General features: G+C 55.2%; 3 protein-coding genes across 3 annotated transcripts; all 3 read left to right on the forward strand.

The window, feature by feature from the left end:
• Positions 1-1288: 1288 nt before the first annotated feature.
• On the forward strand, positions 1289-1610 carry CGCS363_v001797 (uncharacterized protein; the record flags this gene model as incomplete). The annotated part of the gene is made up of 2 exons (XM_036633646.1): positions 1289-1360; positions 1449-1610. The coding sequence occupies 2 exons, from the start codon at positions 1289-1291 to the stop codon at positions 1608-1610; spliced, it is 234 nt and encodes a 77-aa protein (XP_036502439.1).
• Positions 1611-5282: 3672 nt separating this feature from the next.
• CGCS363_v001798 (uncharacterized protein) lies at positions 5283-5737 on the forward strand (the record flags this gene model as incomplete). The annotated part of the gene is made up of 3 exons (XM_036633647.1): positions 5283-5395; positions 5454-5530; positions 5619-5737. The coding sequence occupies 3 exons, from the start codon at positions 5283-5285 to the stop codon at positions 5735-5737; spliced, it is 309 nt and encodes a 102-aa protein (XP_036502432.1).
• Positions 5738-14880: 9143 nt separating this feature from the next.
• CON7 (C2H2 finger domain transcription factor CON7) lies at positions 14881-16655 on the forward strand (the record flags this gene model as incomplete). The annotated part of the gene is made up of 4 exons (XM_036633648.1): positions 14881-15606; positions 15855-16047; positions 16216-16572; positions 16627-16655. 4 exons carry the CDS (start codon positions 14881-14883, stop codon positions 16653-16655), a joined length of 1305 nt encoding a protein of 434 aa, XP_036502431.1.
• Between the last annotated feature and the right edge of the window lie 2719 nt (positions 16656-19374).

Here is a 19374-nt window from a genome sequence, read left to right on the forward strand (position 1 = left end):
TGTTCATCGAGGACCACAGCAGCAGGACTGACCGCCTGATGGCCTCATGACTTCATCCACCAGGGGTACCATATGCCATAGTTGCATAATGTCCCTGATGGGTCGGGCTTGCCTTGTCTTGTAAAATTCCCAGAGACATGTGAGACGCGTCGGCTAGAGCATCTTACCAGCGGGGGATCACTTGTTGACGGTCGAATACCTCGATAAAGATGTCTTTCCGGTTTGGTTCCTGGAGCTTGGCAAATGATTCCATGGGCATTAGCGGCGCCTGAAGCATCCCCTTCGTCTTAGCCGCACATACGCCTCGAGGTATTGGGAATAGTCAGGAACATATGTCTCAGACAAGCCTTGAAACTTGCTTTCTAGCCTTCCCGAAAGTGGTTGTCGGCACCTGCTCATTACGGCGGCGATCCTCAAGATGATTCAGTTGCGCAGCCTAAAGGAATGTCTTTGTTGAAGGAGCAGCAAGATGCCATGCTGTTGGACAAGTCAGTGCAAATGCTCTGTCCTGCTTTGCCGTGAGGAAGCGGTTGAACGACACGCAACTTGATGCTGAAAGCCAAACACGGCGACGGCCATGGCTAGAAAACGAGAGTCTGAAATCAAGGTCGTAATCGGTCGAATAGCGTTGTCGTGCCTTCCTTAGAAGGCCCGGCCTGGAACCAGCGAGAAACCTGGTGTGAGAGGAAAACGTGACCTGTGCGGATGATGGTGCGTCCTACAAGATTGGTTCCAGCCTCACGAAAAACTCAAAATCCCACCCTTTCCCTTGGGCATCAAATGACAAGAGGCGAGAGACCTCCCGAAATGCAGAGAGCAGCCGAAAGTGACCCCGGTTTTCATCTTATGGTGGGCCCAGAAGATGTGCAAAAATCCTTGCTACCGAAGAAGTCTTGCGATATTGGCTGGGAAGTCCTGCGACGAAGAATTAGAAGAGGGACAGCCATGTCGCGAAAGTGAGGGGCACGGCGACGCGGCAGGGTACGGCAGACGCGAGAGCAGCTGAGGAAAGGTGAAGCATTGATAACATATTAAAGGTTAAAGGGTGTACTTGTAGACAGATGTCAGATGGTTGACATTGACAGTCCAGTGTGCGATGGCAAGTGATTGAAAGAGCAGGGAAGCATAAAATCTTACCCTGCGGCTGCGAAACCAAGAGCGAGCATGACCCTGTCTGATAGACACCAAGCAACTCCAACTTCCGCTGCAACGAACTCGGCATGGCAGGCCGTGGTAGCGTCTGCCCTGAGCCGGCTGTTTTTGATGAGTGTTGTGGTCGATTCGCGAGATGCGTCGGTCCTTGTGCAACATTTGGACGATTCCAACAGACCGCCTCATTGACGATCCAAGTTCCGATTCGGTCTGTATCTTCCTCGGCCACTTCGCCCAGCTGCCACGGCTGGCTTGACGGCTAGACGGTTCGCCGTGCTCATACGATTGTTGCACAGGGTCAAGCCACTGTCTTTGGTGCGTGGATTGGACCGTGGTCCGTTGCGCTGAACGGCATGGTCTGCACATCAGTGGATACTCCACGTGAGGCAGTATGGCCGGACTGCAGACGTCGGGCGCACAAAGTTTTGGCCTGCACGTGGAATGTTGTGGTGAGGTAGCATTTCGAACTCGAAAAGGGACGTGCGAACAAAATCCTAGGTGATGTGAGGAGGGGTAGACAGGCCCCAGAGGACTTCGATAAAATGGTGTCTCGCGACCTGGTCTAGTCTGGTCAGGTCAGGTCAAGCCTGAGCCTGTCAGTGACAGCGCTCGGTCATCCACTGGGCCGGAGAGGAGGGCCACGACTGCATTTTTCAGCGCTGGTCTGGCCGGTACTTTGTGCTGGGCGGTGCGTAGAGTACGAGCCAGCATGTCACGGCCAAGACACGCAGCAGGGGTGTCGACTGGCAGGCCGCCGGCGACGGAGGCGACGACATGGCGAGTGACAAAAGGGCGGCAATGAAGGTGGCCAACCAGCACTCAATGGCATGGATAGTACCCGTAGGCAAAGGGCAGAAAGGCTGCCGTCGTCGCTGCTCAACTGCTGCAGGCTTCAGGCAATGGAATCATCGCATGGGTAATGCGGTCAGAAACTTTGGGTCTGATGACCGTGTCTTGCTTGTCGTTCCGAGGTATCCGCGCAATCTCAATCCTTTCTCGTGTTCCTCGTTCCCTGGGATTCGTGGCCTAATGCGGTCCTATCCTGTCAAAATTTCGTGTGTTGCCGCCGCCATTCGTATCGGTGTGCAATGTACACGGGCAACAAGAGGGAGTCACAATATTTGCCAATGCTGGGCCGCTCGGCCAATGACGGCAATGCAGTGCCGCATTCGGAGCGACAACTCGATTTTTTTTTTTTGAATTCATGGATGGGTGACCGATGCAAGAAGATGAAATCGGCGGAATTTGGAGGGACATGAGGTTCATGGCCGGCTGCAGCAGGTCGTTGGGAGTGTGCATTGGCCGAAAGTTGCTTCGCCCTAGTCGATGGCGGCACCACCAACTGAGGGAGGATTAATGGGAATGACATGAACATGGGACGACGTGAGGGTGATGTGATACCAGTGACCGTTGAAATGGTGACGGCTGGAAGCGGGAAGCAAGATTGGCGGGGGCCTGCTGCTCATTGACAATCACTTGTCGTTTGTGGTGTGCTCGCACGGGTGCCCGTAAAGGTGCGTGTGTACTAGTACAAGACATTTCGTTTGGCCAGTCGTTGGTTTTGCAGTGTTGCAGGTGGCTGAAGCCGACCAGGCGAGTCGTTACCGACAGCAGCGCGGGTTTGCAGGTCGGTGTGGCACGTCTTCGTCAAGTACGGAGCAGCCTGTAGCATGACGGTGTTGAGCTTGATGTTCGTGTGTTGTCGGAATGCTAGCCGCCGGCTATGCCAAGGCATGCTTCTCGTGGCTTCTCTGCCCCCAAATCCTTCAGGATGAGTGACTGAACGGACTAGCGTCCTTGTCATTCAGGGTTTGATGTGTGGTGGTGCGACTGCCCAAGGTGTTGGGTATGGAGGGCTGTCGTTGGAACAAACAATTGGCGATGGCGGCGCTACTCGTCTCAAGGATGGACCGGCGGTAGATGAACAGCCAGCCAGCCAGGCATGTAGGTGCGAGGTCAAGTCGGGATAAGGTGTTCGCCCGTTTGCACGGCACTGCTCTTCTGTGTGTGCGTGTGTTGGTTTGGGTTCCTCGGAGGCGGCCAACTGAAAGACAAGACCAGACACTGTGCCCCTCCGGGGCATTAACGCTTGTTTAGTCGATTCCCAGCGGCTTGGGTCGCTTGAGATCTGTCGACGCCCTAACCTTCGCGACAGATCACTCTAGCAGCGGGCTGCGTTTCTTGGTGAACCCCCAAACCAGGGTGTCGGGACTTGCTTAGTTTGTTCGAGAATAGCCGTAGATTGGTCCTGAACTATTCGGATAGCCCTAAGGCACGTTGGAGGCGGTTCCTGGCATTGGCTTTGGCTCATATGCAGCAACTCGTGCTGAGGCCTGAACCAGGCTAGAAAGCCGTCGTTGTCGGTACTCGGACGACCGACCACACTGCTTCGACGAGGCTGTCGCCTGTAGACTGTAAAGGGTGTCGGAAGGTGGGAGCCGTAGGAGAGGAGCAGCGGCGGCGGCGGCCGCCATCTGGGCATCAGCGTGCCCGTTCGCCGTGGACTGCGGACTGTGGAGCGTAGATGTGACGCATGCAAATGCTTGCAGGGCTCCGGGGGAATCGCATCGTAAGCTGTCGGACACCGACCGACTCGGCCGTGAACTTGAGCGGTGAGAACAGGGTACAGTCCCATCAAGCAGGGAGTAGTCCAACACGGCCGACACATTTGCAATATCAGTCAGACTCGGCTCGACACGGCTCGACAGGCCACATTGACACGCATGCGGGCTGCGCGATGGCAGGTGGCGGATTGAGGCTCCATGTTCTAATGTGGCAACCAGTGCGGGATTGAACAGAGGAGAGAAAAAAAATTGCAGTCATCGAGGCGGAATTTCACCGAGGTCCTGCCATTTGAACGCCGAGAGAGAAAAGACATGCTTCCCATCGGCATCGACAGTCCAGCATAGCAGGCGGAAGCGGCCGTACAAGTCCGCATCGTGCTCCGTGCTTGCACCTTCTCCGACAATGTCCAGCTGAGGAAAGGACACCGCGCCGCAGCCCACCTAAGGGAGGATGAAAGGTACTCCGTACGCCACTGCCTGCCTCTGCAGTACTTGTACTCAGGTAGTGGTACAGACGCATTGCGAAGCAAAGGGCGCGGAAGACATCGTTGGACGGCGGCCTGGCCATGTACCGGGACTTTTGCCCCGGTGCTGCCGCAGGTACTTTCGAACCAGAGCACGAAGTACAGTACTTCGCTCTCGATACAATCCCCCAAGGTTGGTTGCTCTCAGCGGCCCTTTCCGGCGGTTGTGCCACTGCCTTGTCTTCGCTTCGTCCACCTTCACCGTCACCGTCAACGTCGCTATCGCGTCGCCGTCGCCGACGGCCGCCGATTCCAATGTCATTTACCAGGCAAGGTGTTCGATCGTCCCTCATCACTCTCGGACACTCCCTCCCTGTTTGCCTCGGCTCTCGAGCGCAATCCAAATTTTCGCGGGACCCAGTGCGCGCACGCGTCTGATATGACTGAGCGAGAGAGCCCGCCTTTGAATACCCGTGTCGATTCGCAACTCCGCATGCATCTGCACTGCGGAACCCAACCTTCTGTTCTCAGTGCCCGCAGCCCACCCTCGCAGGGCAAATTAGCCTGAGGGGAGCAGCCATCGTCGGGCAGGGTTGCAGGCTGTCACAATTAAGCGAGGGGTAGGCAAAAGAAAGAACACCTCCCCTCCTCCCCCCTGGCCATCGCAGCGCTCCAGCCCTCTGGAATTTCTCTGAAGCACCAGTGAATAGCAAATTGGGCTTGGGAAACATGGTTGCGACACATACAAACAGAGACACTTCCAAGAGAAGTGCTATTCCTTAGCGTATCCGGGCGGCACAGCATTGGAAGCACCTGAGCCAGCACGCCAGTAGGAGAAGGGGACGTTGGTAACGCAGGGCAGAGCTGGGCGCTGGAGCATCTTCCTAGGTAGCTTCGACCTCGACTTAAGTTGCAAGGAACCCAGGTGAAGCTGCCTAGAACTTTGGGCCCTACCCCTACCATTCTCACCATCACCTTGGGCCACCCTGAGCCACACCTTCGACCTTCGGGTTTGATCTTGGGTCCCCGGCCCCCGGCCCCCGGCCTCGCGTCTGGCTCGGTATTCCTAGTAAATCCGCCCCCGGCAGATCTCAGCTGCGACATGTCGACGTGGAGGTGTGGCCCGTCCGCCGTAGTCGAGGTGCCCGACGACAGGGAACAGGAGGAAATCCCATTTAAAAATCGAAGGAGCGGATGCCGCTACAGCCTCTTCCAGTTAGTCCCGCCCATTTCTCATCCCCGAGGCTATTTTCTGAATTCTGATGCTCTCCAGGAAACCCACCGTCAACCAAATTGGAGACAACAGGGTGTCAACCTCCTGGCATTCCGCCGTCAAGATTTCTACCTGTGGTTGGTACAGACGGTACAGCACAGATGCTCAGCGCCTTCGAATCCCGGTGTGCATCTATGTATCTTGTTGAGATACGATTTCTTCCAGGTCGGTACGCCGCAGCAGCTCCCATCGAGATTCGAAGCGAGCACTCCACGGCTTTCGGCAGATCGATTGCAATTACGCGCTCGCAACTGCAGTCGTTCCCTACAAGATCGACACTCTAAGATCTCTGTAATCATTAGAGGCACGGTAACGTTCAGTCCTGTGCGAGGCAGGGTAAGGCAACTTGACCACCCCCTTGCCACTACTGCTGGACACGCAACTCTTCTCTTGATTGCGAGCTCAGGCAACGGCGGTCCTTCATATCTAGTTATTTGTGATGTCCCAGTAGCCTGTGCGTCAGAGAGAGCGGCGCGACGCGTCTCGACTTTGATAGTGGTGGTAAGCGGCAATGACAAACTCGAGACAAGATAAGACGAGCCGGCGTCAGTGTCCCTGTCTGCGCTCGCGCCCGCCCCTAGCTCGAGTATTCGTTTGACAAGTCGAACTTGCGGGGGAAACGCTAAGGTAGGCCCCGAACCTCTTGTGGGTGACAGGGACAAGCACAACATCAGACACTGTCAGGAGACACGTGCAGAGACATCTTGGTTCCCTACACTTTCAGGGGAAAAGCAGCCTTCGACAAGACGCAAGGCGCGTAGGAGTCCCCAACGATGGGTGGTCTGCTCAGGTCTATCCTTACCCATCCTCATCTTCATCTCGGAGATGTGACAGCGCAATATGTGCTCTCAGAAAGGGAGGGGTCGCAGTATGGGTATTCGTAGGTAAGTCTGCACCTAGGACTGTCGGCGATGAACGGCCAGCTTCTGTTCTCTTCCTGTGGCCTCCCGACATCGAACACTCCGCCACACGGGCGTTGAACCATCCGATAATTGTCGAGGGGGACGGAGGGCTTTCGTCCCATGAGTGGCTATTCTTGTCTTGACTCCGTCTGTCGTCGCAGCTCAGGAAACGAATGTTTTAGGTCCACCTAGAGACAGAACAGAACAAGTGTAGGTCGTTAGGAAACCGGCGAACCCCTAAACATCGTAGTGGCAGGGCGATCTCAAGGTCAGAGAGTTTAGACCACCGTTTGATCCCAAGCCCTGGGCGAGTACGCCAAATTAACCTTCGAGACGCCAGCAAGATCCCCAAAGGCTTGATAAACGCCCCTGCGTCGAGTCGTGGTAGGGCATCTCGTGTTTTGCGTGGTCCTCGTATCGCAATCGGCGGCACCGCTTCAGTTGTCTGGTAGATGTCGTCTCGAGAGGCGATGACAAGCCCCCAGGTATGATGCCATGGCATTCGTACAAAGCAGACAAGGAGACACGGGTCGGAGTGTCTGTCGCGGTCCAAAGGGCATGGACAAAAGGTCAAAGCCCACAGCACAAAACACAGACCATAGCCCACTGGAACCCACTCGTTGTATCGCGTCGTACAATCTCTGTCGCGGGCGGAGAATATTTTGGTAGCAGAGCCCCGTTCGTCACGCCCGTCGGGGCTAGTGTTGTGCTCAACGCGCGGGCTCAGAAGTCCCCGAGGAGCCTATGCTCTTTTGGTCCACTGGGATCGACTCCAGCGCAAGCATTCCTTCGACTCCGCCCGAGTCAGGGTCCCACACTCGGGGAGTCTAGATCGCGGGCACCACACGGCAAGTCCCTCTTTGCTGTGTTACCCCCCCCTTGGCCGGCACCATGGGAAGAGGCGGGATTTGCTTCTTTGTTTCTTGTCTCTTGACGTTGTTGTGGCTGTCGTCGGAAGAGGACTCGGGATCGACGGGGGTTTCGAGACACGGGGCAGTGCTTTTGGATGGGCAGGTACCGTAATCCGGAAGTGCCAATGGCAATTGGCCTTCCTTGACTGCCGCGCCGAGACGGTCCCGATGTTCGCGTTGACTGTTCCGACTGAATGATGGTGATCACTGACAGCTGCACGACGGTATCTGGGACTTGCAGAAGGCGAGGAACTAGTCGGCTTGCTGGCCTAGGGAAGAGTTGTAAGTAGTCAGCAGCATGCACGTACGAATAAGGTACACCCCACGCGCGCAAGACAGGCCTCACCTGCAACCTGGGACCTAGTTTCCCTAGCCCTGGGGCTCTGAGGCTTGTCGTTGTCGGCCTTGCAGACAGACAGGTTGGGCGTGCAAGTGGTGATTGGTGGTGATAGTGCGTCGATGCTTGAAGTTTGGGGGCTTGAAGCTGCTACGCAGTACTCCTGGTCCTGCAACTGCAACTGCCAATGCAATGGCAACCGAGCATCTCGACGATCGACATGGGCTTCTGCTCTCAGTGGCCAGTGACGGATGGAAGAATCGGCACATCAAACCCCCCTCCCAAGACTCGAAGCCAAGACGAGGCAAGGTGCAGGGGATCATCAGTCTTCACCTTGCATTGCTGGAGCTGGTTCGCCGATGCAATGAGAAAAAAGAGAGTGGGTCGGCGACAGGCATCCCACCTAATCATTCAACAGGCTAGCGCCAAAAAAGACGCAGATCTCTGTTCTCTGGGGCCTGGGCTCTCCCGCCCCACTTTCACATCCCAGCAAGACCACGACTGGATGGAGACACTCAAGGGAAAGAACAAGGGCCCATTTCGTACCTCCCTGGTCGAGCGCCTTCCATTCGAGGGGAGAGAGACAGAGAGACCGAGGGGCAGACTCAGAGAGACAGGATGAAGGCAGCTGCCTTCCACCACCACTTCACTGACACCTGCTGATGGGTATCCCAACGAACACGCACAGTGCCGCATTATTCGTAGTGTGGTTCTGCGCGCATCTCCATCTCTCATCTCTCTCTCCATCCTGGGTAGGTACGTGGTACTTTGCAGGCAGGTGCGGTGCCCGCCCGGCCAGAGCACGACCCAACCAATACACACCGGATCCGACATTCACACTTGCCTTGCTGTGCCCAGGGGGGTTCCAGCAGCAGTGCTCCGCTCCAATTGAGCGCTCCAGTGCTTCCATTGCCAATTCTTCTCTGTTTCTTCCATGAGACGTGACCACCCATGGGATGCAGGTCAAAGTGGATTGAATCTCACATCACATCTCGCTGCTCGCCGGACTCAGCTCATACGGTCGCAGTGCAGTCCCACACCGCCCACCAGACCATTGGCAATCGACCATGGCTATTCCTTTCCCTTGCGTTCAGCAGGATTGGCAACAACGTCCTCAGGCCTGCCTACCGCTGGGCCGGCTGGTGGTATGGGGTGCTGTTCCACGAGAAGCGGCAGCTCCCATGGAAACCCAAAGTCAGGGAACCCTATACCAACAGCACTGGACGTATTTGCGCCCTCCGCCGTCCCGTTGTACCGCCGTACCGCCATACTTCCAGACTTCTCTATCTGCACGGCGTAAGGTACCACCACAATGTCACCAAATGTCGACAGAGAGGGGCCAGAGGGAAGGCGGGAAGGGCACAAAAAAACACAGGAATCCACTTGCGGTGCGCTTTCCCTCAGCTCCGCGGCCGCGGTTATCTGGCCCTGGACCTTGTCTGCGCTTGCTTGTCCTAACCTCCAGGCTCCGGCCCTCAGCTCTGGGCTCCAACATCTCCGGCCTTCCAGCTCACAACCCTCTCCCGTTCTCTTCTCCCTCCTCGCTCGGTACCGAGGCACACGCTACCCTCCGTTTCCCTGAGCCCACGCTCCCGTTCCGCGGCGCGGCCAACCATCTCCTATTTGGGGTCTAACTCCTTTTCTCGCAACGAGCCCTACCTTGCATTGCAGCGAGGATGGCCTTACCCGTCCATCTCATTCTCCAGACTCCAGGTTTCCTATGCAAGACGCTGCGGCGGCCGTGTGCTGGTCCCTTACCTCGCTTCCTTGGCGCTACGCATAATTGACCCCTCCCAGAACTTCGGTAGACATTCGGTGTACGGGGTACATGCCAAAGTCTCGACACCATGACGGTCCGCTTCACTCACCTCCGCATGTACGTACAACCTGCCATGCGGCCTGCGCCTCGTACAACCAGCAAGAAGACAGAGACGTAGTCTCTTAAAAGCAAGGCCAAGACCTCGACCAAGACCTGGAGTTCGCCGTCTTTAGGGAATGACACGCATTCGGAGGTGCAGCGACACTGCCAACAGACCCAGCATTAGGTCGTGCAGCATCCAGTTCGGCATGTTGTCGTGTCTGGCTATCTGAACCGCGGGCACATGTCTTGGGTGTGTGTGCGAATGTCGTGTCGGCCACTCAGAAGGCTTGCCACGTCCTCCATCCGTCACCCACACCCCTCGCCGCCACAATTTGGTGATTCCCACCGCTGGGGACCTCGACCGTAGAAATCCCAAAGGTTGTGCCGCAGGGGGCAGGGGTCTGTCCCTGGGGCAGCTTATGTTGCTGTTCTGCCGCGATTGCTCATCTTTCGCATTGGACTGCACTGGTCGACGGCCCGCTGCGCGGCTTTTGCTCGCTCACCTGCACCTCCTTGCCATCATATTTGTGCCAAAATAACGAGAGCCAGGATCAGCCCCGATCCGCCATCTATCCTCGGCATCCATGGACAATTCATCACCAATCTTTTCCTCTCCTCTCTTTGCCTGGTTACCGTCTCAAGGAGAGGGGCAGAGGAACAAAGTGGAGGGGCGGTCTCAACCATCATTCCTCGATTGAGAATGGGAAATCCAAATACCACAAATCCACACTGGCCGCCCAGTTACGTACAGCCATCGATCTAATCCACACCATGGTGATATCCTGGAAACATCATCGATCACTTATAATCCACCAGGTACGGGACTTTTACCAAAGGTGTTGCACCCACGGATAATCTACCTCTTCTTTGTTTCGTCATGTCACCAACCCACGAGTCAAGACGGCGGATCCGGAATCGGGCGGTTCCTACGGCTCTACGGGATTCTGATCTTCAGCTCCAAAGGCGGAGGTGAGGGAGGGATGCGAAAAAGAAGCTTTTATTTTTTCTTGTGCTTCCAGCAGGTGTGGATTTCTCGCAATTCCCGTGCCGTCGGCGTTGGCCGCCGTCGGACAGCGGGAATAACGGGGCCTGCCACCGCCGCGTACAATTCCTTCTTCACCTATTGTCATCGACTTGATGACTCGACCTGACTTGAAGATTTCCAAGAACATGCCATTGGACATAGGTCGTCAGAGTCAAGTCAGACAAGTTGAGTACAGCCCACCCCTTTGCTCGGCCACGCCCCTTGCCGTGCGGCCTTTGGAGACTCGACAATTGTAGGTGAGTAATGATATCACTACGGCAGTTGCAGTCGATAAGCATTACCAGCGGCAGGACGCAGAGCATAGCAAATCTCCCAGTATCTACGAGCATCCTGGGAGGTCAGGTGTAAGAGGTATGCAATATGTAATATTCAAGTGGAAAAACAAAACAAATTGGGCAGAATTCAAAGACAAGACAGAATCTGCTCCAACTTCTAAGGCCCCAAGTCCCCATCGGGAAAAATAAATCTGACACGCGACGCGGCAACCAATTTCTTCGCTTTGTCAGGAAATGACCAAGAAAGAGAAGGTATTCCTTGGAAGTGGCTTTGGGCTCTTGTGGTCATTTTATTGATTCATCCGTTGAACCAGGCCATTCCATTTCATTTCACTCGCAGCTGTGGTAGATATCCAGCTCGGACACGATGAGGAAGCCATGACCGAAAAAGACGAGTAGTACCTCATGGCTTTTCCAACAATCGTTCAAAGGGCATTCTTGGGTGGTTTGATACCTTGGCTTTTCATGTTGGATGGCGTGGTTGAGGCACCAGCCACTGGGGATTCCATTCGGTCTAGCGCCGGCATCGACGCCCGCCAAGCATGGACACCTCGCGGTTCCATGGACCATAGGAGTAACACATCATCGTCACCATTATCATCGCAGGCTCCGTGGCGTAGCGGCGTCAACAGCCCGCGATTGCCATAAGTGCACAGAGCCAGACGGCTCAAAGGGAAGGAAGCACCAGCTGCCGCCTGCCACCTGCCTGCCACCTCTAGCAGAATATGGGTGATGCCCCTGCCGCGCTGATTGCTGGCTGCCGCAGGAAGTCGGTACGTATTTCCGATTGGCATGGAAGGAACTCCCTCCACGCCAAGAAAAAGTTGGTACCTGAGGAGGTACTTTTTTTTTTTTTTTTTTTTTTTTTTTTTTTGTCTCTCTCGCTCAACCTGCCATCAACCATCAGCCACAAGACGCACCCCCCTCCTCTTGGATCCTTGGAGACCCCCCGGCCAGCAGATCCTGGCAAGCAGCATCCAACCCATCCAGCCAGCAGCTGCCGGAGCAGAGCTCTGTGCTGAGGTAGGCTCTGGACTCGCACGCACGAGGGGAGTAAATTTACACCCGCCGCCTGGCTGCATCGGGGAGCGCCTCCTGCCGCCCAAGCTTTGCGTGGGAATCGGTACGTATCTACTCATATCAACATTTCGTCCGTACCTCTGCCTCAGGTACATTCAATTCAATCTTCCTTCACGCGCACTTCACAGGGTGCTCATCTTTTCTACATGTCCTCGTCACCTCTCAGATCAATTGCCTCGAGAACGACACCTGCGGTACATCCCATGCCTACGTGAGCCATCATCCGATACGTACCTCCCTTGAGCTGAGGCACTTTCTCTCCCCCCTCGCTTCTTTACACGCCTCACACTTTGTGAAAGGAAAGCGCAAATAGCAGCGAGAATTCAAACTGAGAGTGAGGATGTTCTGCGGTAGAGGTAGAGAAGAGCAGGGTAGGAGGGGCCAAAAAAAAACAAAAAAAAACACCGGCTTCCTGCTTTCACTCCTCCCCCTGTGCCGGTCCGCGTAGGCGTCGTCGTCTTCCATCTGCCACCCATCAGACGGAGACAGCAAGACGGGGCCTCGCTGCGCAGACTCGGCGGCCATCATCGTAGCCCCTTCCCTGCTCTCGAGTATCTCATCTCGCAGAAAGTGACAGGGGGAAAAGAGAGGGAGAGTGAGAGAGAGGCATACGACGCACCGGACCACTTAGGCACGGCAGCAACGGCCATCACCCTTCCTTCCTTCCCATTTGCACGTTCGTAGTTCCGCCTTCACCTAAGAAATACAGGCAGACAAGAGGACCACAGGGCAAGCTCCTCCTCTTCCGTGTTTTTTTTTTTTTTTTTTTTTTTTTTTCGACTATCCCGTACACTACTCTAATTCTCATCCCTCACCCACTTCGAGGTTGGGTCTTTCTCAACATCCCCTCTTCCTTCCCGCACACTCTCCTCCTCCGTGGGCTAAGGCATTCCTTGACCCTCCTCTCCACGTCCAGGTCACGACTCCAGGAGTCCAGGTTCATCCTGCTGCTTTTTCACATTCGCACCTACCTACCACCCCTCCTCTTCCGAGTCCCCTCCATCTCTGGCGACTCCCTTTCCCCTCGCGCAGGCTGTCGTTGCGCGTCTCCACCGCGAGCCAGCCCTCGTTCGCTAACCTCCCAACCTGTATCCGTACATACCCAGGCGTCCCATAATTGCCTGCGTTACCCCATTGTTTGGGTTTTTCCCTTTCCCTCTTCCGTCCGAGGAGTATTAAATTCGTTCTTTCTCCCGGGAACGGCGCTAAGATCGAGAACTCCCTCCCCTCGTCATAGCCTTCATTGGGTTTACCCCCTTCACCCCCATCCGCTAGCTCGTCTCTGCCCCTTCTCCTTCTTTCCTTGACCTCACTTGCCGTACCGTACCGGGCGAGAGTCAGAGAACAGACACCAGAAACACAGACACAGACCAACAGACAGAGAGATAGCTTTCTCTCTTTCATTGCCGTCCACATCCACACTTCCACTTTCATCTCACGCGCAACATCCGTACCTTCTCCGTACGCCTCCAGCGCTACTACGACGTCGACTACTTTCCCTTAGTATCAACGGGGGAATCGAATCGCACTACCAACGCACGCGCACGACGCTCATACCTGCTGCTACTGCACAACCAGCGCGTCTGACTACGTCTTTCCCGCTGCCGATACGTTCGTCACGTCAACTCGACTCGAGCAAGACTCGGGAAGAAAGAAGGAGCAACACACACCCTCCACCAACAGACCAGCCCACCACCACCACCCTTCACCCACCCAACCCACCATTGGTACCAAGGCCAAGGCGAAGGCCGCCACGCCCCCCTACCACCACCGCAAGCACCGAGCACCACCAAACCCACCACCAGCAACCACCACCACCACCACACACCCAGCTACCTCAACCTCCCCCCGGCCTACCCACGCTGCTCCCAAGTTCACACCCACGCTACGCTCCCCGGGCTGCCCTGCTGAGCTGTGCTGCCCTGCGCTGTGTACTGCAAATCACACACACACACACGCACAAGCTCCCGTCAATCACACCTGGAGACGCAGACCTTGACACGCTTAACGCGCGCATTCAACTCACACTTTTTCCGTCTGCACTGCGCCCTCGCTTCTGCTGCTTCTTTTCCTCTGTTGCATCTGCATCTTGCGTTCTCCTGCATCCGCAAGCCAGATCAGACAAGAGTCATTCGCTTTCTCGGGACTCCCATCTTCCATTCACAAATCTTTCGCATACCGCAAGTCAGGTCCTAGCCTAGACCACGCCAAATCCAGACATACGCCTTCCCGATCAAAGACAGCACACACCCTGCGCTATACGCAAAGAGGAACAATTCGACATCCCATCCCCACTCTACCACCGCCCTCCCTACCTCCAGCTTTCGCAGCTGCCACTGCCGCTATAGCGACTCCTCACTGAGCGTGTACCTACGGCACTCCTCGCCGCCTCTGGTTCCCGGGCTCCATCAGCTCGTGGGCCTCCCCCCCCTGCTCTATCTCCGATCCAGACGCTAAGCTGCTCGGCCTGAACTCAAGCGGAGGAGCCCAGCCCTTCCTTTACCTCTCTAGCGCACTATTTTAGTGCCGCTCTCCCCAGGCATTACCGTCAACCTCCTCTCAGCCAGGAAAGAGAGGAAAAAAAAGAGGCGTCCTTTCCGTGATCTGGCAAAGACAACGCTATCCTTGCCACTTTGAGAGATCCTCGCTCAGGGCCGTGGCTAGTCGACTTTGTTGTCATCACATCCCCATTTAACCATAAACCCGAGCCCTTGGGTGGTCCGCGCTATCTTGGCCGCCATCTTTATACACCATCGCCGCGCCGCCTCAAGTCTCACTTCACTCTGGTATCATTCGCTTGTTACCATTCTTCCATCATTCTTCTTTCCATTCTTCAAGTACAAGCCAACCGCCGCTACTTGAACCCGTCGCGCCTTGGACCAATTCACCTGCCGCTCTTGACCTCGGAAAAAAAAGACACGGCCTGTCACCACCAACCTACGAACCTGCCGTTGGCTCGAGAACTAAGGACTCTCCGGCCATACTTTGCGACCAAGACGTTCCACTGAACTGTAGCATGTTCTTGGTTCCAACGCAACATCAGTTCGTTGACAACCAAGCTTCACTGCTCTCTTCAGGCTCTCCCCAGCTTGGAGGTTCTCGCTCAGAAGCCGCTGCCATCAGTTCGCTTCTGTCGTCCATCAGCACCTCTATGGAACGCAGTGCTACCGAGTACTCGCAGTCAGGTTTGCCTTCGCCTTACCCAAGCAACTGCGGCGACACCCGTTCTGAAGGTTCTTCTGCAGATCACGCATCTGCTGCGCAATACGCGACCCAGCAAGAGGTTCGCCCCAGCAACTACTCTACCTCGGCCACTCCCACCTCCGAGTACAGCGTCTATCCGCCGTCTGCGCGGTCAGGATCCTTCCCTGAACATATTCAGCGATCATATCATCCAGCTAGCAACCACAACGGTAGCAGCGGAGGCATGGCGCAACAAGCAAGCAGTCCGTCTTTGCCCCAGCAAGATGGGCGTCACCATCAGGTCCCTCTGGCCAAGTCTGACCACGATGTACCCATAGATCCGTCGATAGCGGCGCCGAGTCCTACCTACGCGTACGGACAGCACTCTCCGTACGGCCCTCCGCCGGGAGACATGTCGCACTCATACCAGCACCCTTACGCGCAACCCCGTCCCGACTGGACCGGCTACGGTCAGCACAGCGCCGGTCCCTTGACACCTGCGAACCACGTTTTCCCCCCGACGCCGAGCTCAGCTCCTCCCCAGGGACGACCTAACCAGGTAAGTTGAGCAGCGAAGTGTGTCGAGCCAAATTGGCCCCGCGCGGTAGGCAGATGTTGCGATGTCAATTGGGTCCCTGATTTGGCAATTTTCGCGAGAATTACCCAGTTTGGCTTGGAAATTCAGCGAAAATCTCAGGATGAGGGGTCCCAGGCATTGCAGCAGCTCGCCATTGATGTGGGATCTGAGGCTGGCACGCGCGCATGCTTTTCACCTTCAGCATGAGATACAGTGTACTGACGTAACAGTTTGGACATCAGGTCTACTCTTTCGTTCCGATTCCCGGTGCCCAGCAGCACAAGCGACCCCGCCGACGATACGAAGAGATTGAGCGCATGTACAAGTGTGGCTGGAACGGCTGTGAGAAGGCCTATGGTACCTTGAACCACCTGAACGCGCACGTCACAATGCAGTCCCATGGACAAAAGAGAACCCCAGAAGGTACGTGAATTTGAGTGTTGACATGTTTCGGGACAAAGCATTGCTTCAGCAGATGGGAGCGCGTCGTCTCGTGCCCTAGTGGCTATGAGCAAGTTTGTTGCTACAGGCCGACTTCGACGGGGATGACTACTACCGTCCAATTGACATGAGGCTGACGATGCTTTACAGAGTTTAAGGAGATTCGCAAGGAATGGAAACAGCGCAAGAAGGAGGAGGAGGCCCAGCGAAAGGCCGAGGAGGAGCGTCAGCGTCAAGCCGCGGCCGCTGCCGCAGCAGCTGCTCAGAATGGTTCCGCTGACCCCCAATCCGGCGCTGATGGAGCATCGTCGGCATCCGCATACGGCACCAGCCGTCAGGTTCAGCTTCCGCCCATCGGCTATCAGCCCTCGCAGTACCCGGCACCCCCTTCCGCAGGAGCCGTGGCCCAGCAACCTCTTCCCGAGTACAACGGATCTCACATGTACTCGGCCAACTACCAACCTCAGTCACCCTACGGCCAGCCAAACCAGAGCATGTACAGCTCACGTTAGTTCAGACTCCCTGCGTTCACCGAGCACAGGAGGCTAACTGCACAGCAAGATAACGGTGGTCAGACCACGAGCCACTGAGGCGCGTTGACTTGCTTGGGGACGCCATCGGAAATGACCCAATATAATGATAGAGGGGGGAGAGAGCTTGTACATTAACGGGTTTCCTTTCGCGCGACGATTGCAGCTCAACGGCATCTGTCCATACGACTTTCCTCTCGTTCGGTTTTTAGACGCGCGGCAAAATTCTGGTTCACGAAGCGATATCCTATCCGTCTTGGGCTTGGGACTTTCACATTTGACGGAGTAAACGCACAGCATGGTGTCGACGCGTCACCAATTCCCACCGACTCGGGCATACATACCCCCACCCACCTGAGTCGCTTCTACATGCGCATCATCACCCACCGGAATGCGTTTCTTTTCAATTTTCTTTCTTCACATAACATGATGCATTGGGAAATGGCTTTTCTTTGGACCTGGTTTCTGCATTTATGAGGGTTTCGAGGGCGATGATTTGACGAATCCAGTGGAGGCTCACTCTGCGCATTTGGGAGGGGCGTTTGCGATATCGAAGTTTCTCTTCAGCGCCACGAATATGTCTTCTGCGGCACCTGCTTCACCAGACGGAGGCCTGATGGGAAACATTGTTTCGACGAGCGCCCAGAACGCAACTTTCTGATAGCGGCCCCATCCCTCAAGTATACGTTTTCCTTTCCTTTTTGGACTTTAGTCCCTTGAGGCGGTCCTGCTCTTCGGGAACGGCGATCAGGATTTTCGGAAAAGGGTCCCTTTTTCTCGGGAGAAGGCGAAAGCACAGGGTTGGCAAGGATGGGCCTTTGGAGTGGCGAGATACCAGTACACGAACGGGTCAAGGGCGCGCGAGGGAGTCGAGATTGATTTTTTGGTAGTTGCGGAAAAAAGGGAAATGTATAAGACTTCTTTTTTGGCAACAAAAGACATACCCGGTTCACTAAGCTTTACAACTTGATGGTGAATTCACTCGGTGATCAAGGCGACAGGACAGCGTGCTGTATAAACCGAGATGCAAAAAAAACCTTGCGACCCACGAGAGTGGTTGGTAAAGAAGATCCCTCCATTCATCCCGCCGGCCCCAAGCTGTCTTTCCGCGTAGACGAGTTTAGGATGAACACCGTGTGGGAGGTAGGGCGGGCCGGGGGGATAGTGAGGCTGAGGCTGAAGCCGCTGAAGAACTTTTTTTTTTTTTTTGGCGGGACCAGGGGTGCTCGATGCTGGCTGTTGGTTCTGGGGGTGTTGGATGACGCAGACGCGCGGGCTGAGAGGCATGGATATGGATGATGGTGGTGGTGGTGGTGTGTTTGTTGTTGGTGGTGGTGACACCATTCCGTTGCGAGTTTAGGTTCTGCGTCTTGGTAGTCTTTTACGTGCATAACCTGGAGAAGAGAGACAGGGTTCACTGCTTTGCCGAGTCCAGTCTTTTTTTTTTTTTTTTTTTTTTTTTTCCCTCTTATCTCTAGACCCGAGCCTTGGGGAGGACTTGAGCTAGTGTTGAATGGGGATTGATTTGGTTTTTTTCGTTGGTTCGGAAAGAAAAGATCTTGTGTAACTGGCGCTACGGGAGTGGGATGCGGGCAAGGGTTGGTTTGTGGTTTACGTTAGTGCCGCCGTCTTCTCTACTTCTCCCGGGGTCTTGTTTGCGTTGTACGCGCGGATAGGTGCAGATGGGTAGCGTGGCTTTTTTTTTTTCTCAAAGGGGACATCATTTTTCTTTGGAATTTATTGTTCTGTGGCGTCTGCATTGCATGAAGGGGGCAGGAAGGTTAGAGATGGAAGGGTGTGGGATATATGTGATGGATGGTTTAGAGGAGGGATATGAATATGCTTTCTCCTTCCCTTCCGAATTGTCTTTTTGCATTGGTTCTTGGGGTGGCGAGAGGGTGTGTGTAGATTAACAAGGGGATGATGGATGGGAGAGGGACCGAAGGATTTTGAGTGTGCATATCGAGGATTGAGTTTATGGCTACGATTTTTCCTGTTCGTTAATGAGGGGTTGACATGAGGAAAGGCCAGCCAGGTCGCTGGGAACAAAAAAGGCTTGTTTTTGTGTGCGGGTGACGGGTGAGGTCGAGGTTTAAGTTGAGTTGAGCTGACGTTTCGCTCCGCTCCGCGGTGCGGCGGTCGGTGTACCCGAGTTGCCGTGACACCGGTGCGTTGGTTCCATTTGGGAGCCTTACAATTTTTTTTTTGTCTTTTTGTGTGAGGTTACCTTCTGCCGCTTATTCTCTTTTTCTATTCTTGTTCTTATTTTTGGGGGGCGACTGGATTGTGTTACTTTTTTTTTTCTGTGTCGCCACAAGCATGTACTCTTCGCGTGCGTTGGGTTGTCGAAGTCGTTGGGCGTTTGTGCATGCCGCTCAGGGATTTCCTACCTTAGTGCAACCACATTATCGGAATTCCAGGCGCTTGGGCACAAAAAAAAAAAGTAAAAGGCAAGCGATCGCGATCGGAGAAAAAGATGTTTGTTTAGTGTTTGCCTGGTGCGTGCTGCAGCGGCGCCGTAGTATTGGGGGCCGCAACTGAAAAGGAAGAAGAAACGAAAGAGAAGGGTGACAAACACAGATCGCGGTGGAGTTGGATGCAACGAGTGTCGTGTGCCTTGCTCCTCGAAGCGTCTTTGCGCACGCGCGCGCGCGGTAGCTAACGGCAGCGGCAAGCGGCAAGTTAAGCGTCAAGGGTTGCGGACGGCGGTGGGTAAACTTATTCTTTTTTTTCTCGGTTCGTGGGAAACCCCAGGTTTTTGACGGGCGGTGCCGCGCGT

Source organism: Colletotrichum siamense (genome assembly GCF_013390195.1).
Source record: "Colletotrichum siamense strain Cg363 chromosome Unknown KSG_Cg363_contig01, whole genome shotgun sequence".
NCBI classification, from domain to species: domain Eukaryota; kingdom Fungi; phylum Ascomycota; class Sordariomycetes; order Glomerellales; family Glomerellaceae; genus Colletotrichum; species Colletotrichum siamense.